General features: G+C 48.8%; 1 protein-coding gene across 3 annotated transcripts in view; it reads right to left on the bottom strand.

Annotated features, from left to right (window-relative positions):
• The window catches only part of NCKIPSD (NCK interacting protein with SH3 domain), a 54,158-nt gene extending 26,278 nt beyond the window's left edge, over positions 1 to 27,880 (bottom strand). Inside the window, exons 1-5 of one of the 3 annotated variants that reach the window (XM_075762085.1) lie at positions 27,629 to 27,864; positions 11,666 to 11,832; positions 5,666 to 5,778; positions 4,695 to 4,896; positions 325 to 412 (exon numbers count right to left, since the gene is read on the bottom strand). In XM_075762085.1, coding sequence (XP_075618200.1) covers positions 325 to 412; positions 4,695 to 4,896; positions 5,666 to 5,778; positions 11,666 to 11,704 — 442 coding nt within the window. In that variant the 5' untranslated portion in view covers positions 11,705 to 11,832; positions 27,629 to 27,864. Of the gene's footprint in view, positions 1 to 324; positions 413 to 4,694; positions 4,897 to 5,665; positions 5,779 to 11,665; positions 11,833 to 26,251; positions 26,310 to 27,628 lie in introns of all 3 variants that reach the window. The other 2 variants (XM_075762086.1, XM_075762084.1) reach the window with 2 other exon arrangements.

The following is a 27,880-nucleotide window of genomic DNA, read 5'->3' as shown; positions in this document are numbered from 1 at the left end:
TCTTAAATCACCAAGGTTATGTGCTGGCCTGATTAGCCACATGAGCAGGCAGAGAGTTCGCTCCCAGGAGACCACCACATTTCCCGGGGCCACAGGTACTGGAGGACCAGGAGGACACTGCACCTGGCATCCATCCACAGGCACCAGGCTGCCCAGACCCTCCTGGATCAAAGAAGTCATGATCATTAGCATTAAAACCTATAGGAATTCAGGATATATATAAGGATGTCCTCCTACACACAAAGCAAAACCATCCAAGCACCATGACTTATATTGCCCAGTGTCCATTACATGCCTGAGATCTAGACAGCAGTTTGTCCTTACTTTTAACGGGAGCAGCAATCTGTGCGTTCTTGCGTTTCTCTGGAGGTGGAGGTGTGATAGGAGCAGCACGCCGGGGCTGTGGTGGGATCTATAAGGAAAGATTTCAGAGCAATCAAAGGTTGACAATAAAGACATTCTCTGTTATGAAACCTTTCCCGCGTGCGTGTGTCGATTTGTCCTTATATCTGTCTCATCATTCGGGGAAGTTTTCTCAGGAGGACAGATATTAATAGGCAGCTTCCTAGAAGAACAAAGCAGGACTCAAGCCTGCTTCATCCCCTCCCCGTGACAGGCAAAGCAGCCCTTGTTTAATTGCTGTGTTCAGCAGCACACACGTCGTGTAGACCTGTCAAGCATTTACTCCTCCTTTATTCCAAACGCGATCCCACACACTCGCCGTGACTCCACATTACTCTCAATAGCTCTACAGAGGCTGCAAACAGAGCGCGTATTTAGACACTCTTCTGGAGAGATCCATTACATCAGCTACACATACCCTTGCAGAAAGACAAAGCCAAGGACTGGAGAAATGTAAATGCCTTTTCCATGCTTTCAGAGCTATTTGTGCTCATGCACAGAGGGAGAAAATAGGGCTAGACCCTCTGTGCAATCCTACACTACCTATAGTAAGACCCACTGGGAAAAGCTTTTGCCAGGGAGTTGCATTAACTCTCAACATCTGGGATCTCTCCTGTAAGTCTCCTCCACTAAGAATGCTGAGCCAGCAGTGTATGAGCTACAGACCCAGATTCCTGCACTCATCTTTTCCTGTCAGGTCCAGACGTCACAATCACTGACATCACTTTCACCCAGAATTACGTCGGTGTGGTGTAACCTCAGAGTTAACGCTGCTGAACACAGCGGCCAAGCTAGGCAGGAGCACGTTGCATCGATACTCTAATCCTCACATACCAGCAGCTCAGGGCCAGGAGATTCTTAGGGGTCTCTTAGGGCTTCTGCTGCCTGAAATGCACCTCTGTTTTTATGGGATATTGCAATTGCTGCCTGTGGCAAAAGCACCCAGGGCAGCATGGGAAGGGGAAGGAGATGATGGCCTGAATGTCTCAGGTAGCCCAGGTTGAAGCCAGCTGAAATCTATAGTGACATTCAGGCCATCACCCCATGCCCATTTTCCAGGTTTGTTTAGCCCTGGAAGAGAAGTTTTTCTGTGACCTGTCAGTGCTGAACAGCCCTGTAATGCCACACAGGGCACAGAGAGATGCCAGACCCCACAGTGAAAAACTGAGAGAAGCCCCTGAAAGGTCTCCATTTTAAATAGCACAGAACAAGGAGAATGAAAAATGTACTTTCCCCCCCACCCCCTGGATCCAGGAAAGGCAGAAACCTCCTCTGAAATGGGAGCAAAGATATTCCTGGAAATAAGACACCTTCAGGAGCCACCTTCAATCTTCAACACTTGTCTGGTGGGCATCGAGTCAAGACACAGCAGTTTGCACAGCTTACAAAGGCTTTTTGAAAGGGATCTCTTGGTCCCTTTCTTCCACCGAGCTCTAATATATCCAACCTTTCACTATGTCACATAACAAGTTGCTGCTTTACAAGTGCCTTTAGCTGGTGGATTAGCATGAAATACTGCTGCAGACTCCCAGCCTGAGCTCTTCTGCTCTTGTCAATCCATCCCACATTGTTCTCTGGATAAAATGCTATATGATACTTGCATACAGCTTCAAAAATGATCTGTGTTGGTCCAAAAAGAGAATGCACAGCTGAGAGAGGCCAAACAGAGGTCTCTGCATTGCATGGTTGGAAGGCTGGTCCCAAATCTGGAAAGCTCAGCTGTGCTAAAAGCAGAGCCTTCTCTGCAGAGCAACGGAGCTAACAGCACGAGTCGGAGCTGCTTGGCATGGCACGGCCACAATTACAGAAGCAGTGGGATTTAGCAGACAAGCAGGTTCAGAGAAGCAGCATGACATTATTTGGAGACATCTAGGGCTGGGTCATTCTGGAGTATTCCCATGGCTTCATTGGCCCTTCCAAATTTACCATGCAAGTTTAACACAGCTAGTACAGATGAGTGTTTAAATTAATAGATGTACAGCTAATGTCAGCTCAGAGCCCTGCCAGCCTCATTTAGACATGAATTTCCCCGTGCTGATGCCTGTCTGAGGTGTGAGCAGCCGCCGCACAGTCATGAGTCATTAGGGGTAATCAATGGCCATCCCCTCCCTCCACCTCATATCCCAGCTGCTGTATGGGGCTGAGAGGATGTACAACATCAAACCCCCAAGGGAAGGAGAGGAAAGGGGACAAAACATGTTCTGTCCAGCTGCTGTGGGGAAGGTGACCATGCAGGAGTCCTTGCAGCTCAGATGCCTCCTGTCCGGAGGGGAGAAGAAGAGGGACCTTATCAAGGGTCCAGAGAGAAGCACCTACACATGTGTTGAAAGCCTCCCTTGCCCCAGGCCTCTACAAGGGGGCTGTGAAGTTCCCCGAATCCGCAGATTTTACAGCGTGCTTCTCTCCTTTTCCATTTTGCAGTGACCGCTAGCAGAGACTCTGCTCCCAGCGCTGCTTGAGACAAGAGCTGCCTCAACCACCACGCTCCTGTCCCCTTCCCAGCCAGGGTAGGCAGAGACCACCACAACTTCAACTCTAATGCATGGGAATTATGCTGGTATAGTAGGAACCTTTAAACAACAACAACAAAAAAAAACCCCAAACCCCAATAATCCCATACCCACCAGCTCCTCTAGGCAAACTCTGCCAAACCAGACACACTGGTCTGCAGCAAAGGCTTCTGGAGACAAGCATCACAAATGCAGCAGGCTGACTAAAATACTCTGAGACCCCAACCTCCTCACTTGGCAGCTGGTACGTAACTGCCCCAGCTTCACACCTCCTGCTAACTACAGAGGAGCTGAAGAGAGGCTCAGCACGGGCATCATCAGCAAGTACTTCAGCCAGTTCAGCCCTGGGAGCAAAGCCACCCACAGGAAATTTGCACTTCAAATTTTACTTAAGTCTTCAGATGCAAACATAGAATACCCCTGAAAATCCCAAGCAGTGAAAAGCACATCCCAAGACTCTGCTTCTCCAGAATCAGTGAGAAAGTTTAGATTTCAGTAGATCTCCTCTTAGGCAGCTGTATAACCAGTAGAAGAACGCAATGCTGCTTCCTCCATTTCATATTTTCAAAGCAGACAGGAAATCCATTGACTAAGCTGTTAAAATCTCAACGAGCCCTTTCAGCAAAGGGCAAAGCTGGAAGCCCTTTGACTGCGTCCTCAGTGCCACCCAGACAGAAACTGTTCTTTGTCAGCCAAGGAATCTGTCTTGCTCCTTTTTGGCAAGCAACCAAACCACAGACCAGATAAAGACAGACAGGGCATGGGCATGGAGAAGGGGCCGTAAGGCGCTCCATGCTCTTAGCCTGTAAGGCACAGGCTTGAGAACGCAGCTGGTTTGGCTGCCCAGAAAACAAATACCAAGGAGAAAATTGGGGTTTGTAAGGATGCCATGTTCTGCATGAGCCAGAGCTACCTTTCATCTCTGCAGATTCACAATTCTTCAAGTATAAAACAAGCCTCATCTGCTAGGAGTGACAGTGTATCAGTACCTCATAAACACTGCCTCCAAACACTTATCCCAGATAGATGAAGAAAAACTACAGTGCACATGTTCATCTGTAGGAGAAGAAAAAAAATCTCCGTGTTCATCCTTGCTTGGCGCCTTTAGCCCTAACACCCAGCTATACCTACACAGCGTAATTGGCCCCAACTGCTGCAGCCGTCCTGGGCTGCTGCTTTGAAGCCTGACTGGTGCCACACAGTAACCTTGGAACTGTGTGTCGCTGAGATTAAAAAAATCTGCTCTAAATAGTATTTCCTGCAATTTACCTTTAATTTATCATGACAAGGAACATTCAGACAAAGCAGGATCTTCGGGGTTTTTTATGTTTTGAGTAGTAAAAATAGGCAGCCACAGCAGATAAAATGTTTAAGGACCAAAGATCTTTGGCAGATTTAACAAGGAGGAAACATAAAGCAGTGATGAGTACTTGGAGGGAGCTCTGCTGCTCACATCAAAACTGTTTTTCAATGTATTCTCTGGGGGAGGCTGTAACTCTTAGAAAGTTGTCAAGAGACAGTCACACAATCTACAGCAGATCTCGCATGTCTCCATAAAACCACAGACCCTCAAGGATCCCAAAAAGCATCATGAGTGTAAGTGGCAGAGGGACTGTTCCAGACTTCTTAGATACAGACAGCATCAATTTACATTGCAGTAAGCCTAGGTAAGCAGCACAAACACTTGATTTGTGACCTCAGCTGCAAAGGCATTTTATTAAACAGGATAAGCGACGTCATACCACCAAAGGAGGAATTTAGAAAGCATCCAGCTGCTGTTACCTGATAGAGACCTTCATCCTCCTCCTCAAACTCAGTGTTTGGAAGACTGTGATGTCGCTCGTACCCCGTCCGGCACACCCCATTGGGCTGCCGTGCCACATCCAGATGGTGATCACTGGACGACTGCGTCATAACCATTCCCTGCGGGGTGGGAGAGTGACCTTTGCGGGACACTGTCTCCTTCCGGTGATGAATCAGCTTTCTGAAACAGAATGATGACATCAGGAACAGCAAAGCTAAAGGAAGGGAGCGATTGCGCTGCAACATTTAAATGATATTTTTTAATGATTTATTGTATTTGGGCTATATATATCAGAATGGGTTACATTACTCTGAACACCAACTCCAGTTTCATTAACAACTAAGGAAGCACTTCTGGGGAAGGAAGGAAGAGGCTTTGCAAGAGCCCATGATTTATTCATCAGTTCGTTGGAGAAAAATGCCTCTTCCTCAGGGGAGAGTCATATATTGCATTGCAAGCTTCAGAAATTGCCTGCACTTTAGAATCGCTGTTCAACTGAGATTAAACCAGCGTGCCTCAGCACAGAGCACGAGGTGTCAGAGAAAAACAGAAGTTCTCCTCACAAGCAATTATTTAAGAACATATTAAAGACCTTGTGCCACATGCCAACCACCTCTACAGTTCCTGGCTGGTAGAGAGGAGAAAATGCATCCAGAAAGGTTTTGGATTTCTCCTCCAAGCCAACAACGCAGCTGAGAGTTTCCTCTCCTTTACATGCACAGGGATAGAGGGGCAAGACCAAAGCACTACTTTGCTGGACATGGTTGACAGGAGCAGCCGCACTGGCTACCAGCTCAAAGCTGCGAAGCTCTGAGTGCATCAGCACTTTGCAGCACAGGGACTCAAATCAACAACGTCCAACTTGACTCCCAAGAATAGAAAAAGACACAAGCGTCACACACTGACTACCCTCCGTCTGCCGGCTCTCCCAGACATCCATCATACTTACTGAAGGACATCTCTCTGCTCCAGGTTGTACTTTCCCCCATTCTTCATGGCCGCATTGTGCACAGCCTCAATGGCGCGGTCAATAGACTGGAGAACCACATCTTGTTCCAGCACCTGAGGAACACAACATCCCACGTGTTACTGCGCTGCTTCAGCTGCGGGTCTTTTGCACCAGAGCTTATGGCAGAAGAGACCATAGTACAGGAAAGCCCCAGAGCTGTCACAAGCCAAATGGCCAAACAGCTTCCAGAGCCAAAACCCCATCTCAGCACCATCTCGCTTTTCCCTCCTTCCTCCAGAGGAAACATATTTGAAGCTGTGCTTCAAACTGAGTCTGCCCATTCAAGGTTTACGGTTGGAAAAGAAAGTCACTGTTACAAGCACCGAAGTCCAACGTTCCCTACAGGAAGGCCAGGGACAGAGCTTCAGGACCACGCAGCAGTCTTGAATATTCAGCCTGCTGCAGGGAGCTTTCGAGATCCCACTGCAAAGCCCAGCCTACCCCAAGCTCAATTATTTCTGGCCTTGCTGCCTTACTACGGAGCAAATACACAGCCGTGAATGTTAGAGTTAAAATCTGGTGGCCTTCAGAGTCCATTGGCTCTGGCTTTGCATTTTTGCTCACTTTTTTCTTGATTTTTTTTATACTTGTTTTGCAACTTGAAGTGCCTTTTCCAAATCTCCACCCAAACTGTCATAGCAACATTTATTCCTCCTGCCAACCAGTTTAGCACTCGTTACTGCAGCTGAAATAAACACCAGCCTTGAAACAAGGAATACCAAAGACATCGTTCCCTGGGCTTACACAGGAGACCGGGAGAGCCGTAGTGAAGGGGCACAGGGAGGTAAAGCAGGTTTCCACACTTGGGACATTCTTCAAGGCTTTGTTTATCAACAATTGACATGCCTTCAGAAGAAAAGACCTTTACAGGACTAAGGTCGAAGGCAAAGGACATGCTACCGAGCCTTTGCTGTGGATCCAGCAGACTTGCAGGTCTCCCACAAGCTGCCACTGATGCCTGCACCACCCATTCGGTACCACCACTGGCAGCCTCAGCCCGTGCCCGCAGGGGAGGAGCGGGAGAGGAAAGGAGAGCTTGGACTCCAGCACTCATTGCAGCTGTTTCAACACTAAAACCCCCTTCATCTTCGCTTGCTTTGCCCCCCCCTCCCTGCATCAGGGTAACCATTTATCCAGCCAAGGAGCTGCTGGAATCTCGTCAAGGATGCACCTTAATTGGCCTTAGGGGGCTGCAGAGCAGCAGAAGGCAAGCCCTCCCCGCCGGGGCCCAAAGTGCCTGCTTCCATAGCACTGGCATGCAGTTTTCTGCTAACATGCCATGTATTATTTATATCCTGATTAATTACTAAACCAAATGTGAATTAACAGCTACCACAGACTGTGGGGAAAAAAACAACCTCTGACCAAGGTGGGGATGAGAGGCCCCCTCTGCCTCTCAGCTTCAAAAAGAAAAATTTAGGAGGGTTTTTTCGTTGTTTTGTTTTCCAAAGAAAAAGAGATAGGAAAGAATGCAACTGGGGAAAACTTTAAAAATAAACCCAGGGATGTTAAAATACATCTACCAAATTTCTTAAAGTATCAGACCAAGGACAAAACCAACACTCAGAATCTAACTTTGCGATGAAACCTCCAAGCAGCCCCATATGGCCTGGGGAGCATTTCACCTCTAACTACAGATCTAAGTAAGGAAATTCAGCAAAGTGCATTTGAACACATTTAAAGGAGTGTTGGAAGGAGAAGGAAAGGCAAATTATTTCACAGAATGCAACTCGTTTTCTGAGAAGAGAAAATTACGGCAAGCTACGTGCTTTCTCCGGGAACGGGGAGCAGTGCAGAATCCCAAGGGGAACGCCAGTGCTGCTCTGAGCACAGAGCGCCCTCCCCTCTGCACAGCCCATCTGCCCTCGTGCTGCTCCCACATGAGCTCCCACCTCAAAATTCAACACAACTCCTGCTACATCCCCCAAACACTCACCCTGGTGCACTCCCTGGTCCCCCGCTTATAGACCATCCACATTCACCAGCACCCCCTGCAAAACCACCAGGAGATGCACCCCTTCGTGCTGCCCTCCCTCACCCTCCCCAGCGTGCCCGGCTTTCACCCACACGGGTTTCAGCCCTTTCTCAGTCTGATCTTCCCAGGAAAGATCACAGTACACAGCGCTGAATCCCACTGAACAGCTCAGCGTCTCTGCCCTCTTCTAGAGGGCACATCAACATCGTCCACAGCCCACAGGAATCCACAGGCTGGAGCTGCTACTCGCTGTGCTATGCCATTTGTTATGGAGAGGGTGATTCTTTCCACACTAATGCAGCAGCGCTGTGACAACCAGCTTTTAGCTGCTGTGCTCTTTCCTTTGTTTCCACTCCCCAACCCTCTATTAACAGGGCCCTGTCAAAAGGGCTGGAATAAAAAAAGCAGCATTAACTTGCCACTTGCACTTTATGACATTGTTGATGCTGCTCATAAATCACCTCCTCCTCCCTTGCTCAGCTGAGCTGGTCAGGGCACACGGTCTTCAGCGCAGGGGCTGCCTGGCATTTAGGGTTTGTAGGACACCCAGCATTGGGGTTCCCCTGCGCTATAGTCATGAACTTAAATAGAAATCAGTATCTTGGATAAATGATGCGATTAGAAGGAATCCACACGCTCCTTGGGTTAACCAAAATGGCATCACTTTGAAGATGACCAAAAGCACACTGCAGTTAAAAGGAGCATGGGTTGCATGGGGGCAAAAGTCAGGTTTGCCAATGTCTCACCTACAATCTCCTCTCCCCAGGACTCAAGGGATTACCTGCTCACAGCAATTCAGGATAACGCACACGCCTCGCCATTCTCCCCATGCAATTAAGGGAGACCAGTCACTCCACAGCACTGACAGGGGATTCCTGCCAGCATCCAGCACTGGCTCCTGAGGATGCTCACGGCTGGGATGCAGGCAGGCAGAGATCCTGAGCAGTATGGCCAGGCAGCGTACACCCCCACCTTCTCACACGCTTGCAGTCAATCCTGGCAATGCATGGCTCTACGGCCTGCAAAAAGAGAGGTCACAAACCGGCACCAAGGTAATGGAGCAGAGCCTTTGAGCTCAGGCAGGAGAGAATCGTGCTCAGAAGTCTGCTCTCGCCGCCGCAGGGCCCTGCGCAGAGATCCAGCCCCTGCCCCCTCCCACGCTCCAGGATACAGAGATGAAACCCTGCTCATCGTGGGCTAAGCTGAGGCTCACAGGGAAACAGGGATGCGCACGAAAAGGGCATCACTGTATGGTGTGCTGTCAGAAGAGACATACCAAGTAAAGCCCAGCAATTCAGCTGGATTTACTGAGCTGTGCTGGTAACCGCACAGGTGGGGGCTGGCAGAGCCCCGAGCAGCCGCTGCAGCACGCTGGCTGTTAACTATATCCTTCACCAGTTACCACCTCACCAGTGGCACAGCCATGCCAGCGTCTCCCAAAAGGTGGGGAAGGCAGCAGGGACAGTGCAATGACGGTGGTGGAAGGTCCTGGCCGCGCATGACCGCCCTTATGGGGTGAGCGCAGGGGTCTGCTCGGTCGGCGTGGGGTGGCAAAGCTACCAGGCTGTGGCCCAGAGGCATCAAAAGGACACCAATTCTGCCCAACGTACTGTGAAAACGGAGGGATATTTTAGTGTGGTATTGATCCACATTCACATGGCCCCTCACCCCAGAAAGGAGTGGTCGCCACCCTCTCTATCAGATATTTCTGGTTTGATCAAATAAAACGCTGCATCAGAGAAACGCTGGGCTCTATAAACAGCCTGTCACAACCAGGCTGGCTACAGGGAGAGGCAGGGGAAGAGCAGAGCAGTGACCCCTGACGATCACCGGCTAGACTGGCTGATGGGCCACTATCAGAGAACCGGGGGCACTGTCGGCACCTTGCAGGCAAGCTGCCCTGCAGGAACAAGTTACAGCTCAATTAGAGCCACGAATATCAGCTAGGAAAAAGAACTTCTTCCTTTATAGCCCAGCGTAGGAGACTCACAGAAGCATCAATAAATCATTACTTCCTCTCTCCTTGCTAATAACACGAGCAAACAAAGAGTTTCCCCAGAGCCGGCTGCCAGCTTCCTCCTGCCCCCATTCGCAGGAGGGGGGTCCCCACCTCTGGAAGGATACAGCCAGACCTCAGCACTGCTCTGGGGTGCTCTGCACACTCCCCCACTTCCCGAGGCAGGTGGGGAAGGATGTCTTTCCCAAGGCCAAAGCCAGGCTTTCGAAAAGCATCCTTCCAGGATGTCTCGGGGGTAACTGGGCTCAGCCAACACGAGGCACGGCTGTGCCCAGGCAGGGATGCGGTCACCCCCATGGCTCACATCACTCTCATCTTCACTGCCCCAAGAGCAGCCTCCCCAAAGAGAGCACACGTGCACAGGACATGTCACACACCTCTGCTTCCCCCCACATGCAGGCTGATGAGAGACACGAGCACTTCGGAAAACACTATCGGTGTCCTGGCTGCACAGGCAGCACGACCTCCTCTCCCGGGGCTATCGAAAATGTCATCCCCCTCCCTCTTTGTTTTGAGTTCTTCCACATGTACCACTGGCGTTGTTTAAATGCACTCACACAGAAGAACCTGCTCAACAGTCTAGAATAATCATACCTTTCAGAAAAGCATTTTCTAGACAAACAGGCTGACAGCCGCATCAGCGCAGACAGGCTGAGCCACCCTGCGTGTGCGAGACTCCCACATTTATGAAAGTGGCCCATTAACGTATGGCAGACTTTTCTTTGCCTCCGCAGGGGGCTGATCCAAGAAAACATGACTTTTTTTTCTTCCTGCCTCCCCAGTTTTTAGCGATCAAAGGCGTTTGCTCTCCTGCGTGTGCAGGAATCAGTGCCCCTCATTCCTGCGGCTGTTTTTGCAGCCATAGGGGTGCCCAGGCAGGGCTGCTGATTTTCACCCTCATGCCATTGCTCCAGCTCTCACGATGCGACAACAAAAGACAAAGTTTTTTGTGTCCAGTGACAGCTCAGTTTTCACACAGCTGCGCTGACACGGACCACGGCTGAAATTAGGATATTTCTCCCGCTGCCGTACACAGGCACAGGCTGGTTCTTTGTTACTCAAATCATAGACAAACGCCACCTCTTAGGTCACATGCCATTCGTCCCCAGTCACCACCAGACTGTCTGCATGCTGTATTCCTTCCAGATTTAAATGATCGCTGCAGCAATTTGCAAAAATCAACTAGCCTTTGTCCGTGGCAGAGCGATGTACCAGATATGGGTTCCCCCTTCTGAACCACACAGTTCAAACAAATGGGCTGAGTTTTGGTTTTTGCATTGCCGTGGGAAATTCAGCTCTTTTCTCTTCCCCTTTTTGCAGCTCCAATCAGAAATTTTTAGTCCCCAAGCTGTTGGCTAAGAGCTATGCATTAACTTATTCTTGTAGGCATGAAGATACTGTGCCTTGCGGCACTTAAAAACGCATGATAAAAAACCCAAGTGAAACAATGGGCAACTGTCCTGGTTATTGAGCAAATAAGATGAGAAAAGCTCCAAACAAATCTGCAGCATCTCTGACTCGCTAGCAAGCGAACAAAGACGTGGCTGAGCTATTCTGACAAAGAGGCAGCCCAGAAACAGATCTGGAATTCCTGCTGATATGCTATAGTGGGTTTCTAATAGATCGGTGTGTTTCTGCTGTGTGCTGACAGCAGCCACTCGAGCGGACAGCCTGCACAAATGAGAAATGAAGAGAAAGGATAGCCGGGGAAAGGGCTTAGAGTTGTGCAAATTGTGCTAAAGCAAAAGCCAGAGTTCCTGGCAAAAGAGATGTACTAACTAGGGACAGTACAGGCACGAGTGGCATTTGGAATAAACAAAACCCTGAAGGCAGAGGGATACACAGCAACCAAACTTCAAACGATTTCTCTCCCAGCAGCAGGCAGCTTCGGAGTCAGAAGAAGGAGGCAGAGACACACTGAGGGAACAAGGAAACGCATGCAACCCACCACTGCACGCTTGTACTTCCCAAGGTGGAAATGCTTCATCCTGTGTCTCTCCAGCCACGCTCAGACCCTGTTTACTGGCCACGATGATCAGAATCAGCCACCGATTCCTTCCCCTTGCAATCCTGCGCCCTCCAGTAACCAGAACACGTCTCTTAAGCCAAGACATGCTAAGAGGATAAAAGCAGAGACAGAAGTTTTTAAAATAAAGCAGTCAACACATACTTACATATCTTGCCATTCTCTGCTGCCTTAATTCTTACTGCTCTCCGTGCTTCAGGGGACTTCTCTGGCTCAGGCTGTCCAGGGGAACAGCCACCAGACAACAGAGCTGCCCCTCGCTTTCGGGTTTACCTGTTCAGCATCCCTTTGGCACATAATTGTCAAGCTAAGTCAGTATCAGACACGACCAATGCTGCGTCTGTGCAGGGGAAACATATGTTTCTACTTACGTACATGTATACATAAATTATACACACACATCTACATTAGAGCTACCACCTACACTGAGTAAGAAAACTGCAGATAGCCTCTACTTCGATGAAAGCTCAGGGTTATGAACCAGGATATATAAAGGCAGAAGGAAAGATGCCACAGTGAAGTGCTAGCAGTTATTCTAGCACTTTTAACACATTCGTATTAAAAGTTGCCCAAAAAAGCCCAACAGAAGGGGTTGTACCAGTCTTTGCACAGTCATCCTCAGTCTTCAGTCTGGTAGCTGAAAAAACCGCTACAGATGCCTCTCAGCTAAGTGACATTCAGTATAGCTAGCTCCCAGATCACTTGCATGCAATTAGCACAGGTGCAGAAGACATTAAGCATGATCATGTATTAAGCATGATCAAAAATACAACTAATTTCTAATTTCCCAGACTGCTAGTCTCAGCCCATCTTTGTTTTGATCCAATGAGCAAAAACATGGATGTGGGCTGACGACCCAGCCACAGAAACACTTTGCAGTTAATCAGTTTTGCCAAGCATTGCCAGGACAAAGGGCAAGGACAGAGCCCAGAGGAAGAAACAAGCCTGGGAAACCATGCAAGTTCTGGCTCCTCTTCTGGCATTCAAGGAAGAAGGTGCAGTTTTCCCCAAAAATCTATTTCCAGAGCAGAGATTATAGCAAAATGCTGGAAAGGTGACAGTTATATGAGAGGCAGGACCAAGAAATTCAAATTTCTGCCACATTCAAGAGAACTGCTGTCCCCTCCCATTCACCTCTGCACCGGGGTACGTTTCCAGCACGTGAGGATCAAGTAAGTAAAGTCTCTGGCAGTCAAGCTGGAAAAAACTGCAAGTTGGCAATTCAACTGATGCACAGACAGATGCAAGAGAAGAGCACATATGAACATGTCAACTGAAAGGGACTTTCCTCTTGCACACCACAGACTGGCACAGATTTAACAGCAGACAATTACGTGTTTGAGAAAGAAGTAGTAACTTATGATTCATCTTGCAAGGGAATTTATGATTTATCAGCTTTTCTTCTAAAATCCTCCCTCTCCCATGGCCAACTTTCTGGCACGGGACAGAAGGTGGAAAACTGCAGCTATGAGGCTCTTTGGGCATAATTACCATGTCGCCCAAACCCAAACAGGGAGAAATTGTAAAGCATCTCTTACTGACTTAACGGGAAAGGGGAGTGCTGGTGCCCCTTCCTGCAAAGCTGTCCCTGCGAAGATGAAAACCTGCCTTGCGTTACCATAAGCAAACCTGAGAACGCCTTGGAAAGTTCCCCCCAAACAAAGATGATTCCAGTCGGAAGGAACAAAGGCAGCTTGCTTGCTGCAGGATCAGTTAACACTCTGGCACTAACAGACACACTGATTTTCCTGTGTCCTAGACTCTGCATGTGGAGTAAACACTGCCTCTTCTGCCATAAAGGGATACACCCCCCTCTGCACACCCCAAAATAAAAAGAAAGCCAGCAGGGCAGGATCAGAAAACACATTAACTCACGCAGAAAACCCAGCGCTTTCCTCTGTAATGAGCATTTCTCTTTTTCAAGTTACTTGCGCATCCTACCCAAAATGCAGTGATGGGATCAGATCATATCTGCAACCTACTCCAAAATAAAGTGACCCCCAAACTGCCATATGGAAAAACCTGAGTATTTGTTACCAGGAGTAGATCGCTCCAAGCAACTGAGGAGTAACACCAACCAGCAAAGCTGTTCAAAGAGAGCAGCTCCACACCTTTCCACGGAGCAAAGCTTGTTCCAAGGTGAAGGGATCACATACAAACAGTCCTTTTACCATCATCCCTTCACACAACTCCCAAGCATGGCAGGTAGACCAAGATCCTTGAGGACTTCTGCCGCTAATGGTGTTTCAGGCCAGGGACCCAAGAGAGCAAGCACACTTAAAGTTTCTCCAAAGTAGGCACCCAAACCCAAAAAACCTAATTTCTATATGTTCCCATAATACGGATCTCACCGGCAATTTCTCTTCTGCCCACAGCCCCCTTGGGTCACAGACACAGGTATTTGAAATATCAGTACTAGGAAACCCCAAGATACCCAACCACCTCCTCCCCAACATTTCTAGGCTGTGCAGACCACCTCCCACCACTGCAGAGGAAACAGTTTCCCTGTGCTGGGCAGGTACTTCCCAACATGGGAAACCCAAAGAAGTCTTCCACCCAAGCAGAACGGCATGTGCAGTCCCAGCAGCTTCCCTACGGCTGCCTGCAGCCTTCGTGACTTTAATCTGGGTACAAAACACGCATTAAGGGATTTAAACAAGAAGTATGACAGCCAGGCTCCCAATAAAAGATAACCCTCGAACGCTCATTTGCTTTCAGGTGGGCCATTGTAAAGCTAACACAAGATGGAACACCCCCTTCTGAAAGAAAACAGGCATCTCCCTCCCTCCCCTACCACAGATTTTGGTAGCTATATATTTCAACACGTTCAGAGTAGCACTATTGAACAGGGGATGCTATTTATGCTTTTGGCTTATTAGTGCTATACACAAAAGTTAAATGAAGTTTGGTGTGCTGGCTACTATAGCAAAGCTGTTTAAAGACTGTTGAAGGTGCAGGGCAGCAGGGGAGGGTGTAGGAGAGGGGCTGAAATACTCCACACGGGCCATGCTGTCAAGAGGTAGATCACGCTAATTGGCCATAGACAAAATACCCAAGTATGCCAACGTGCTTGTTAGCTGAGAGCTGCTCCTGCAAGCACATCTATTCCTGGTAAAGCAGATGCTTCTGCTGAAGCAATCAGCACCCAGGCACTCACCACGTTCAGGAAGTCAACACAATTGAGCTTTATTGGGACAATGATTAAAGCTAATGCTAACTTAAGCCCAAAAAGAAATGAAGATACCATTGCAATCTGTAGTGGTGTCTTACAACTACAACTATTGTATGTGTGATGATAAAGACAGAACAAAAAAAACCCCAAACAACCAAACCTCAGAAAATTGTGAACTAGAGACCCTGAGGCCTCCCGAGTTGCTTTTTGACTGGCAGATGGTCGGACTGGACAGCACATGATTTTTCTGTCCTGCAAAACTTAAGACTGACAGTTTCCATTGACCTACAAAAGTACCTTGAGAATTGCAAGTTTAGCTATGTTTATCAGAGGAACGAGGCTAACTTGCTGTTATCTCTAGATTCAGTTCAAGAACAAATCCAGGGGTTTGTTTAGTGGGATTTTTTACCTTAAAAAAAGATTAAAGGGTTCAACTGGATTTGCTGACATTTTACCTATAAGGCAATAAGAGGCGGGTCACAGAAGAAAAGCAATTCATTAGTGTCCCACACTATCTGCAGGGGAAAAATAGCCTACTGCTCAAGCTGCAAGTTTTAATCCCATCTCCTTTCGCAGCTTAAGAGTGGCACAGGCTCTCCAGAAACATGAAGAAATGGGAACAGGAGGGGAATGTTCTCTTTGGACATTGTGCTACAGGCAGCAGAACAGCCATAATCCTGTTTTCCTCACTTCCCGAGGAAGCGAACAAAAAAGCACATTGGTTGGACTGTTCACTCCTCATGCGCAAAACTTTCAGCCCAACTCACGTACCTTATTACAGTATTGATTTCTCACGTCCACCTTTTCATGTGCCACATTCACCCGTGTCAGCATCCACCTTGCTCAGCGGCATTGGTGAGAGTGAATTACTGTAGTTTAGGAAATCTTCCCAGCCCATCTCTAGTGGGACAAATGCTGCAGGAAAGGATATGGCCAGGACTCAGCTCACCTCCACTTGACCCAGCTGGTGGCCCTTCCACAGGGGGGGTCCAGAGGAGGAACCCTCTGGTGCACAAGGCCACCACGAGGCAGAGAAGGTGGTGGAAGCTGCCCAACAGCAAGTAAGCGGCTACAGCAACTCTCAAGCTGTGTGGTTTGCAATCCTGTGCGTGCTCTCTGCCCCACTCACCAAACTCCTCCAGGTCAAGGAGGATCATTCTTCACCGCTCCTAACTCCCCATGGCCCAGCTATCAGAGGTTCGGGTTGACCTCCACATCTGAGGAGTCACACAAGACCAAACACTGCTAACTGTGGTTTTGCTGGAAGATTTTTTTCCTCACCCATTAATAGTGCATTAATAGTGTTTAAAGGCTTTTAAAGTGACCAGAGCTTGATATCAGTTTGAGATCTTAAGCTTCTGAATGAGAGCTCAAGAATACAGGCAGCTCACCACGTGTTCATGCATGTAAAATCTCAGATGTCAGCCTGTATCACTGGGCAATGCTTCTAAGAGAGCCCAAGACTACAGACAAGATGATGCTTCCCAAAACTGCACGCTGGAGGTGTTTATTTCCATCCCTGATGTAAAGAATTATACTGTACAGGTCCCTTGATAAAGTTGCACAATTATTTCAATGCTGCTGCTATCTCTTGTCATGAAGCTAATGGAAGACAGACACACAAAATCAATTCAAAAAACAAATTAAAGGGGATGCATTTTTCAGTTTAAGTCAATAAAGGTGATTCTGGGGCAGACAAAAACTTCATTACTTAGAACCCAGCACTTCAAGAGATGCTGATTTTTTTTTTATGTCAAATGGAAAAAGTCTTCAGCTACAAACACTTTGATTCAGCCAGGCTCAGGGAAATCCCTAAGCTTCTGCATTAAGTAGGTAATGAATTTTTATGATCATCATTCTTACTTGAGCTACTGGGTTTTCACGCAATTATTCTTTTCGCATGCTGAAAAATGTGGGCTTCCCTGATACTTGAGCTTCTACCCACATACTCCTCAGGGACAGCTAAGCCTGGGCACAGAGCGAAAGGGACCGTAGACCTGCCTTCTGCTCTGTCACTTGGGTGTGATTTATCACCCGGGCATAGCCCGCTACGTTCAAACTGCGGTGCCCCCTCTGTCCCCTGCAAAGACACATCCTTTCCTCAGGAACGGAGGGAAAAAGGGCACCATCAAGCAGCCTAGAAAACCACAAATTCACTGAGTTTACCCAAAAAGGAATTGTCACTGCATCAGACTGAAAGGCCATGGATGTTTGCATTTGTCTGCTTGGTGGAGAGCTTCAACTTGATCTCTTTAGGCAGCCATCTGGTTTTTACAGGAGCTGCCACGGTTCTTTGTACAACCATCACAGCACACAGACACTGCACTGAACTCGACTGACAGAGAGCCCTCCACCCTGAAAACCTGTCCACTACCGTTTCCATCTTCCACATACGAGTGGGTGAAAGTCGCCTGCGTGGTCCATCAAGGCTTTCTTCCCCCCTTTGCCGAGGACACAATTTAGAGGCTGAGCCGTCGCTGGCAGGACAGGCAGAGAAGCTCAGGGGCAGAGGAGCTGGAGCAGGCAGCAGGAACAGCAGGAGATAACCCGACCATGTTAGCAGCTGTGGATGTATCGCCCCACACACAAACCCCATAGACGAGAATTCAAGACCTTTTCATCGAGACTTCATCCCAGCTTCCTGACAACTCCCTCCTCCTTGTGGGCGAGTGTCTATTTTCGCAGCTCTTGCCTCATTTTCTCTCTCATCCCTTTGTTTTTATTCACTATAACAGAAGGTTTGGAGCTGGGGCCTGCCCTCAGGTTTCCACACTGCAAGGCACTGTCCCCACTTGTACTAGAAAAACCAAGAAATAATTAATAGCTATTACTTAGAAAAGATCTAATCTGAACCCCAAACCAGTCATTTAGCAAGAAGAGATCCACAGCCTGGAATTATCTAGCAGGCTTAGCCTGACAGCTTCATTTATTTATTTTAATTTAAATCTCTTGAGCAGCTGAACGGACTAAAACATCAGCCTACACTGGCATTTCCAGACCAAAGGCACAAAAATCACCGTCTCACAGGCACACCACCCCAGCCTCAGCAGGAAAGGGGGACAAAACGGCGTAGGTGGGACCCCATCAGCAGGACAGCATGGAGAGACACCTATTCAAAAGCACATCTCCTTGGCATGAAAGGCAGCCTGAGCCTGAGGAATGGGCTCAGTGTTCTCGCAGCTGGGTAACACTGCCCCTTCAGCTGTACCAGGCGGACAGGAGGAAGCTTTGCAACTCAGTAATCAAGAAGTAAGCAGCTTCCAAGGAGGAAGGGAGTGACAACTGCTTCTAAACAACTTCAACAGGCAAACAAATAACCAGGAAAACCCCATGAACTTCCCACTTCGTTCTAAAAAGCCCACACTGCCAAAATTTTACTTCCCCTTCTTGCTTAAGCCTTATGCTGAAAGAGGCCAAGCGTTAGCACTTTGTTCCCTTGCAAGGGACACGAACAGCTCTGCATCGCACGTGTTAGTGTCAACAGAGCTTTGCCCAGAACAGTGCTCAACATCCCCATGGCAAGAAAGTGATGGGGGGAGCAAAGGGGAGCAGAGAGAAACAGATGCAGTCATGAATTGTGTCCTCTGTTCCACTTCTCACATGACAAGTTCAAAACACTTTTTTTTAAAATCAAGAGTTATGCCCTCTGAAAAATGTCAAGACAAACTAGGCTTGACAAGCCCCTCTCGTAAAGGTCCAAATTTTGTTCATGAGCCAGTGGCTGGGGAAGCAAAGCGATGCTCCTCCAGAAGCAGAACCAGGACCCACCACAATTCCTGCTGCAACTCAAGATTGGAGGCAATGAGGACGGTCAGGGTCCACAGAAACAACTTCCAGTGGACCTAAACGGACTCTAATTCCTCATGAGAATTTTTCCTCTAAATACAAGCATTTTGCAGCTCTAGATGCCCGCTCACAGAGAAAACACCAACTGGGGTCCTCCCATAGTGCTGGCTTCCATTTCTCTCTGCTGCAGCGCAGGGATCAAATTGCTTCTTGCACCCTATTACAGGAGCAGCCCCAGCATCAAGCTCAATTATTTCTCCTGGGCCTTGTGACACAGATTTGTCACCCCCACTCACCAAGCCAGCTCTGGAAATGGCAGCTCCTTCCCCACCAGAAATTAGCACCCATTAGCAAAGCTGTCTGCATGCACAGCCTCAGCAAAGACAACGACAGCACGTCTGAGCAGCAGCATATCTCCAGCCCAGGTGGACCAGCATCTCTCCCCAATGGCACCGCAGCAGCCTCCACCACGTTTACTCATCACCAAACACTGCCCGGTGCGGGCAGCCCTGCCCCGTCCTCCTTGGCAAGGCACCAGGCAGCATGTCATTAGAAAGATCAGATGTGAAAAACCAGGGCAAGTCTGCAAGAGCCTGTGAACTGGGGCTGATCTGATCCAACAGCAAATACTTCCAGCCCTCACAGCCCTTGCAAGTCCACATACAAATGCGCCTCGTTCGTGAAATAAATTGAAGCAACTGTTACTGCCATGGCCAAGAGGAAAGCCTCAATTTAAGTTTTTTTTTCTCTGGAACAAATGCAGTGCGCATGCATTTGAATTTAAAAACCTCTGCACACAGAGCTCTGTTAGAATCTGTAGTCTGTAAAATTTTGGTTATAGCATTGACCACATACGATATCAGCATCTGTGAAGTCTAATTTTCTTGCAGACTATCTAATGCTATAGTTGCACGCTAAGGCTGCCTGTACTTCCCTGCTTATAAACTCCTTCTGGAATTTATCTTTTTTCCAGCATCCAGACTGACAGCTCATATGCTGAATACATAATCCTGGCTGGGAATGACAAAGTTTAAATCCTTCATGAGGGAGTGAAGCTGGGATGCTCTTAAAAATTCTGTTTGTGTTTATGTACATCTGAGCTATACAAGTCAGGGAAGAGGGAAAAAAAAAAAAAAAAAAGAGAAGGCTGCCTCTGTTCCAGAACCAGAGCTCTCCTAAGAACAGCCTCAACAGGCAGGTTCAGCTGTTTTCCATGCTTCAGCCACTGACAGATGTAAATACGCATTTTACACCGCGGGATTTGACTTTTCCCCACAGGCATTAATATGCCCCAGACCTTGCAAGGGATCTTCTTAGGTCCACGATATAGTCTGTTTTTTGTGTACAGTCTACTCTGAGCACAGAGGTTACTCTTCTCTTGCAAGGAGAGTTCTTCACGTTGTTTTCCCATCATCACTAACATCAGCACATTTTTCTCCAAGGACAACCAATATGAATTCCTTTTCCCTGCTCTTCAGAGCCTTGTTCCCTCTGTACTTCACAGAGAGCAACAATCACAAAAAAATAACCAATTTCCATAAACTTTCTGGTTTATTGGTTTCAATACAATCTCTCCTCCTGCTTTTTGTTAAGAGTTCACCTGATGGGATGCTGGCAATCCTGCAAGGACATGCAAGAATGGGATCATGAGAAGAGGTGCACAATTGCAATCACAGAGCAGGTGCGGCTCAGCAAGCCAGAGATGTTCTAACATCATGTTTGAAGACATCTGCTAATCCCCTTCGGCTCAAAAAGCCCAGTTAAGGCTGAGCTGTTGGTGCCCTGCTCAAGGTGAGGATGGCACAAGACTGATCTTCTGAAACATCAGAAGACAGCAACGGCTGAAGGTGGGACACCATTCAGCATATCTGTTGCGTAGCACATCCGCCAGCTTGACTTGATGTTAGCACTGTTATTTTAGAGGGACATACCTACACTGCTGGGCAGTCATCAACAACTTACTTTCCCATGAGCTGACAGCAGTGTTGATCAGCTTAAATTTGCAGCAACTAAATTTCAATATTAATGAGAAATTCAGGTGAGCCACAACCCTCCTGGGTGGCCTCTTGCCCGTATCCTCACTTACAGGCGGGGAAGCAAGGTCTGGCGAAGAAAGCCACTTGCATGGAGTCCTATTGTGAGCTGGTGGCAGATTTGAACAGAATCCAGATTCCCATATGTTAATCACAGAAGCACCCTGCACAACAAATATACACAATTCAGTCATTACTAAAGACTTTTTCCTGCAAATGGGGTGAGAAGAAGGGTGTCTGCTGTCCTCCAGCATCAGCATCTTGCCAGCTATTTTGAACAGATGCTCCTAGTTCAAAACTGGCAGTTCTTACTTTTGCAATGAGAAGTTGATCATCTTCCAGATGTAAACCAGGGAAGGAAGTCCAGCCCTCTCCTCCTGATGAAAAGCACTTAAAAAACCATACAGCAGGCAGCCCCCAAAAAAATCACAAATTTGATCAGTAAAATTGCAAGGAAACAGCGGGTGTCACCTGTGCACCACAGTGAAACGCTCATGGCAAGCCCAGCGCTAGGAAGCGCAGGTGCAAATGACCTGCCAGACACTGCAACCCCTCAGGGAGGCTGAAAACCAGATTCTGTCCACCGGTTCCGGGCAAGTGCCTCTCCAAAGGCTTAGAAGAAAATGGCACATTTCTTCTTGCTAGTCTGCTCCTTCACATTGCCCTTCCTCCAAGGCGGACAGAGCCACAGCCACATCGTTCAGGAGCAGACATGGGCTCTCAGACATCTCCCTACTACTTGTTCACTTCTAACCAAGACAGCCTTCATGATGTTCAACCCTGAAACAGGCTTAGCACTGCCAGCCCAAGCAAACCCCCCAGGACCACGCAAACATCCACCAGTGCCACCCCACCCGTGCTCAGCCATTACGCAGCTGCAGGAGCGGTAAGCTCAGACCTCCAATATCGCTCATACGTGGGCGTCTGGGTCACAAAGGCAACTTTTATCTCATATCAAAAAGCCTAATTATTTTTAATCAGAGTAAAAGTGAGAAGAACGTATCTTCCCAGCCAAGCAAAAATAGAGGCTAGAGATCATTAATGTATTTCTACTTTAATCATTCTGAACTGTGAAAGATTGCAGAACTTCTGGCTAAAGTGTCAAGTCTTTAGCTACGATAATTAGAAATGTCTATAATTCCACTAACTGTGATTTAGTCTCAAGAATAAAACTTCATCTCAAAGCATTAGCAGCTCTGACATGATAGCAGCTCTGTTACTGCGACAGCCCAGAGAAAAATGCTTCATTCTTTCAGCTTCTTGCATGTCAAGAAACACAGCCTCAGCTGCAAAGCGCTACCAGCTGCTTATTCTCCAAAATAAAACTTTATTTTTAGCCTAAGCGCTTATTCAGGATCTGTGCAAGTATTGCGATTACGCTCTCATGCCCATTGTAAGCTCCGTCAAATCTGCAGCAAATGACAAATAACGATGCAGGCTCCAGCGCAGGAGATGGTCTGTACAACAGTCTGCACGATCATCATCTTGTGTTCAGGAGCAACGAGAGGAACTCTGCCAGGGGTCAGAAGCACTGAGTTTAAAGCTGGATTTTATGTAGACAGAGAAGCTCTTACAGCAAAGCATAATTGCCAAAGCTCCATTTCCAGTGACTGGGGATTTGCTCTCAGAGCATCTGATCGTTTGATTGACACCATACAACCAACTACGCGCTCCACAACCATCATTGTCTCCACACTAGCGTGAAAGGTTTGACAGTACCTGAGCTACCACAGCTTGCTGCTTCCCCAGCAGCCCTCGCTGGCACCAGCCACAGCACACGCTGCTCCGTCACCAAACCAAGACATTTGCTAACCTGGCAGAAAAGCAATCAGATTAGAAACAAAGATTTTTCCAGCATGCCAGTGAACTGAATTGAGGGGGGGGGGCAACAGCGCAGGGGAAGGCTGGACCATGGGGCTGGGCGTAGGATGTGGGATCAAGCTCAAGGAGCAGCCGCGAGCTGTTAGACCCGTGCTTTGAGCCCTGGCATGCCCCGGTCTGCAAGGAAACGAGCTCCTACACTACCTCACTCTGCACGACATGCCTCCAATCCTGAACCGGCGTCAATGCTACAATGTGAGCTGGGATGAAGAGGTTTCCTGCAAACAGAGAGTTCAAAATTCACTCCTTTGCAGGGAACTCTCTTCTCTTTGCAGGTTGGGAGATGAAACACTATTCCTGTACCTGCCTGGCTAGGACTACCTGTATCCTGGCACTGTGCATCTGCGCAGGCTGCAGGAGAATTTTTAAGTTGTTGCTAGGCTGCATGAAGGAGTATCTTATTTTTATCACATGCCTGTTTACTCTTGTGGAAAAAGATACAGCAAATAGCAATCCAAGGCATTCTCAAAATGCCCATTATACTCTTGGCTGGGTCCATTTTCTCAGCAGAGGGTCCAAAGCTTCTTGGCCATCAGCACCTTCCCACCCAGACAGCCCCCTTCTTGCTCCTCCAGAGGTGCAACACGAAAGTGTAGCAGACCAGAGAAGGCCTCAGTTGAACAGAGAATCTAAACTCACATTTCAAACAATTTTTCAGTTATTCCAAATAAATTTCAAGTAATTTTGAAAAGGCTATTAATAGTAACTTCAAAGCTGTTTCCTAACAGCTTAACAAAGCTGAGCAGTTGATTTGCCTCTTTAGTGCAGCAGTCAGCATGCTAAACCATTCCCACTTCACCAAGTGGGTTACCCTGCAACTTAACACTTATTTTTGCACCCTCGACATTTATCAATACAGCATTTTACAGCTGCCATTCCCCTCCTCGGCACGTACTATTAACACTTCCATTGATGGAGAATACAGCCTGGATCAGTACAGACAAGAAACGAGGCAAGACCAGTGATGAGAGCTGAAGCAGACTGCTGCTCCTGTACGTGGGTCCTACAGCGAGCAGCAGACCACCGGGGCCAGTCCCTGCCTGGCTCCTGCACCGCTGGGAGCAGAGCAAACAAGCCTTCCTGGCAGGGCAAGCGTCACGCATAGTTTGGCATTCTCAAGGACAACAGCTCACTTCACGCTCCCTGTGCTGCTGTGGTACAGTCTGAAGCCTTCAGCCGAACCTGGAATAACTCCAGACTCCTGTTACAAAATCACACGTTCCCTCATAACAATAGCAACATACAGGCTATTTAACCCAAAGGAAGGACCCTTATTATTTGCTAGATTCAGCATTTGTCCCTTCCTGATGCCAAGTGAACCTCCTGCTCCTAAGGAAGCTTTCTAAATTGAATCTTTTACAGCTGCACATAAAACTTTGCAAGGCCTGCTTTCTTGAGCGACTGACTCCAGAGGACACCCTAAGCTCCAGTTTAACCTCCACATTTTTCTGCCACTCATACATTGCTCAAGCATCAGCACGCAGCTGGAGACAAAAGACCAACCTTGTGCCGACAGGCACCTTTCCATTCAATCAGAAGCCACAGCACTCCTGCCGACAGCTTCACTGCAGCAGTGTTTGCTTGGCATGAGATATTAGCATTTGTCTCTTGCTCTGTCAATAGCTGGAGGCAATTATCCTATGTGATGTTACTGGCCGGCGCAGCGCTGGGTACGTGTTTTCACTTGTCTCTGCAGCAGCACCTGTCAGCCTCCTGAGTTTGTTACGGCTTTGCTCGCTATCACCATGCCTGCCAGCATCACCGCTCGAGATCTCCACTGCGGGTGTGCAGGGCTGGGGGTCAGCTGGGTGAGAGGCCGGCATCTTGGCAAGCAGCTCACTCTGCTTGCGGTTCACAGGCTGCCCCCGTTCAGCAGCACATGGCTCGATCCTTCCCTCTTGCTGCTCAAATGCTTCAGCTTCTATCCCCAGAATGGCACTCGACTTGAAATGACTCTTAATAACCCACAATGGAGCTAAAACAGAACTCAGAAGAGTAAAATCAGCAGGAATGTCAGCTGAAGTTGAGCATTTCTAATTGACCAAATTAACTTCACATCATCTGCACCTTCTGGTGCCCTGGCTTGGTCCTAATTTGTTTCTTAGAGGCATTACGTGTTTCTAAGAAGGATTTGTTGGTTGGGTTCCCTCCCCACCTAACCCTCTTTTAATGGCAACACTGAGCCATAAGGATTTCAGTACAAAATTCTGCCATATTTGCAACAAAAAGGCATCAGCCAATAGTAAGCTTTAAATAATAAATGGGAATATTTTTTTTCCTCTAGAGAAACTAAGGCATGAATTTCCCCCATCTATGAAAACTGAGCAAAACCAAATGAAAATCGAGAAGAGCTCAGAAGAAAGCTAATGCTCCTAATAGTGGAAGGCAGCAGCAACAGCAGCCCAAGCCTCTCCCATGAGCATCCTCTCAGCAGCCTGCTGCGAGGGGCTTTCAGGATATTTGCTGCTGTTGGCTTCAACTGTTGTGCAGCCTATTGCTCACCTGGAACCTGACTGCACTGCTAACGAAGCCCAAGCCTTACCTTTACAATGGTGACTCCTGTTGGCCACTCTCTCTCCCTGCTAAACACACTAGAACTAATCATCAGCCATGTTTTTTTTTCCCCACTTGTGGTTCGGGCAGCATTAATTGTCACCCAAATCGCTGTCACTAATTAGTCTCAGTGCCCTTATTAAATTGAAACTGGGTGGCAAATTGCACTCTCATCCTAGACATTCACCACACAGTCCCAAGCAAGCCTTCAGCGAACAGATGTCTGAATAAAAGCAGATTTTTTACTTCAGATCAGCTCTTTGGAGCTTGCAGGATGCAACAGCAGAAAGTCACAGACACAGAGCATTACCGCAACTGCAGAGCGGCAAATTAGATCCTGCTGCCTCATGCATCATCAGGCAAGTTCTGGTGCCGGAAATCTAATGGCCAAAAAAAGATGGGCGGATGCAGGAAGGGATCTTCTGTTTCCTGCTACCAGGTCTAAGGGCATTTGGGAAAGTTACATCTGAACTAGAGGAGAGCACTCACAAAGTCACCAGCAATGCTGCTTTAATATTAGTGCATTACCAACGGACTGTCAGGAGTCAGCCTGGCAGGCTGCAAGCTGTCTTAAGGCTGTAGCAAAATATAACCTGAGAAATGTAAAGTCAGCAAAGAAATTATTTTTCTGGAAGATTTTGAAACTGGTATGACTGAGGTGGAGAGAAGGAGGAAGGCTGCTTCAGAAGGCAGCCTGGGAGAAGGCTCCCACACCCATGGCAGCAAGAAGACGTCATGCCACACAAGCAAATGAAGCAGGCAACTGCAGAGAGGAAACTCATGAGCAGCAGCCTGGAGCTATGCCACCGTGGGGTTTTAAAATCTAGTAGTTTAATAAGGTCTTTGCTTGGTAACTAAATGGCTTCTGTAAATAGCTTAAGGGCTTATTGATACACAAGATGTTCCCTCTCTTGTCAGGCCATTCTGCCAGGCTGCAGAAGAGCTCCAGCCTTGCTGGGAGGCTGGCTCCTGAACCAAGCAGCCAGCAGAGAACCCCAGCATTGCCCTAACACACATACACACTCCCCAGGTAACGCTCATCTCACTAAGTGTTCTGCAAAGTGCACACCCACACTTACTTACAGGCTGAGTTACTGCTAATCAGAAATTCAATGTCATCTGAAGGAGCATCAACAGCACACTGAAATAAAGGGGTTTGTCACCATTTTCAGCCAGACATTAAAAGGCCCATTTGTAACATTCACGTGCGTTTGTATGCAGTTACCCATTCAGTGACGCAAACAGTTTTCAGCATGCAGTTCCCAACAGCTATCCCCTGAGGCCCAGAAGTATAAAAACCGCATGAACTAGCCTTCTATGAAATGCCTATTTTAATTTCAGAAGCCATGTTGTCCCTCAGAAGCCTCCACTAAACAGCCCCCTGCACTGCACGAGCCATAAGCAACCTCCCTCCCATGACACCTGCATGGGCACAGGGCTCACACCCGCAGCTGCGGCAGCCGAAAGGAGCCCTCCTTCCCCTGACCCCAGTTACGGCCGCAGCAGCCCACCTGGACTTTCTGTAATTACCAGTATCACCCACTTTGCTGTAATTACTGTCATCACAGGCAGCTGCTGTGGCTTCTCCCGGCCCCCAGGACGGTACAGGTGTCATGGTGTGTGGGTGGAAGGAGGAGGACAATCACCCCCTCACTGCCCTCACGGTGTCGGGGTGCTGTGCAAGCAGAAACCCCACGGCTTGACAGCTAACACGGAGATGGCCGCACAAGCACCACTTACACCGACTGGGGCAGCCAGTTGGCAGATTCCAGAGTTACCAAGTCATCACGTATGCCCCCGGGAAGAGGATGCCCCTCACTATCTCCCCAGGGCATCGCCCAGGCATTTTCCTGTCTTCCTCTCACACTCCTGCAGGAGGGAAGCCAGCCCCTCAGCCCCTCACCTGCGAGTCGGTGCCCAGGGAACCCTCACCTAGCCCACCTCCTTCGGATGAGGCTGCCGAGCTTCATTTTGTCCCTGACCTGCAGAGCTCCCTGGACCTTATCTCCAAACATGATGCCCAGAGAAGATGTCTCCTGCCTCCCTTTCATCTCCCAGTTCTCACCCCTGCCAGGAACACGATGTCCCAAAAGGTTCCTGTGTGCTGCAGCGGGTAACCACGTCCACAAGAACCACGCACCCCTCTTCTCCCCACGGAGGCCAGCGGCTCCCAGAAGCACCAGAGAAGGGACCGTGAGGAGCCAAGGCAGCACACTGGGCTGCTCCAGCCCACCCAGCTGCTCCTCCACCCCCCACCCCAGCACAAACCCAGACTGGGGCCGGCCTTTAGCAGGAAAGCCCCGCTGCCCGCCCCACAGCCCCGCTGCCCGCCTGTGAGGTGGCGGAGGGAAGAGGTGCCCCCGCGACCCCCAGCGGTACACACGGCGGCCGGCACAGCCGCTTCCCCGCCAGCCCGCACGCCGCCGGTCCAGGCCCCGCGGCCCGCCCGGCCCGGCCCACCTGCAGCCGCTGGAGGTAGGAGGCCGGCGCGTAGCCCGTCTCGCCGGAGCCGGCGCGGGTTACGAGCCACCAGTGCTGGTTGCTGCGCTCCAGCAGCAGGAACGTCTCCCCGGCGGCGAAGGGCAGCGAGTTGGGCTCTGCCGAGCGGAAGCTGTACAGGGCCCGGTACATGGCGGCGGCGGCACCGGCACCTCCAACCGCCGCGGCCCGGCTCGGCCCGGCACGCCACGCCCCCGACGCCGCCACGCCCCC

Source organism: Balearica regulorum, chromosome 10 (assembly GCF_011004875.1).
Source record: "Balearica regulorum gibbericeps isolate bBalReg1 chromosome 10, bBalReg1.pri, whole genome shotgun sequence".
NCBI lineage: Eukaryota > Metazoa > Chordata > Aves > Gruiformes > Gruidae > Balearica > Balearica regulorum.
Note: the sequence above shows the minus strand (reverse complement) of the source record. Positions and strands in the feature narration are given on the sequence as shown.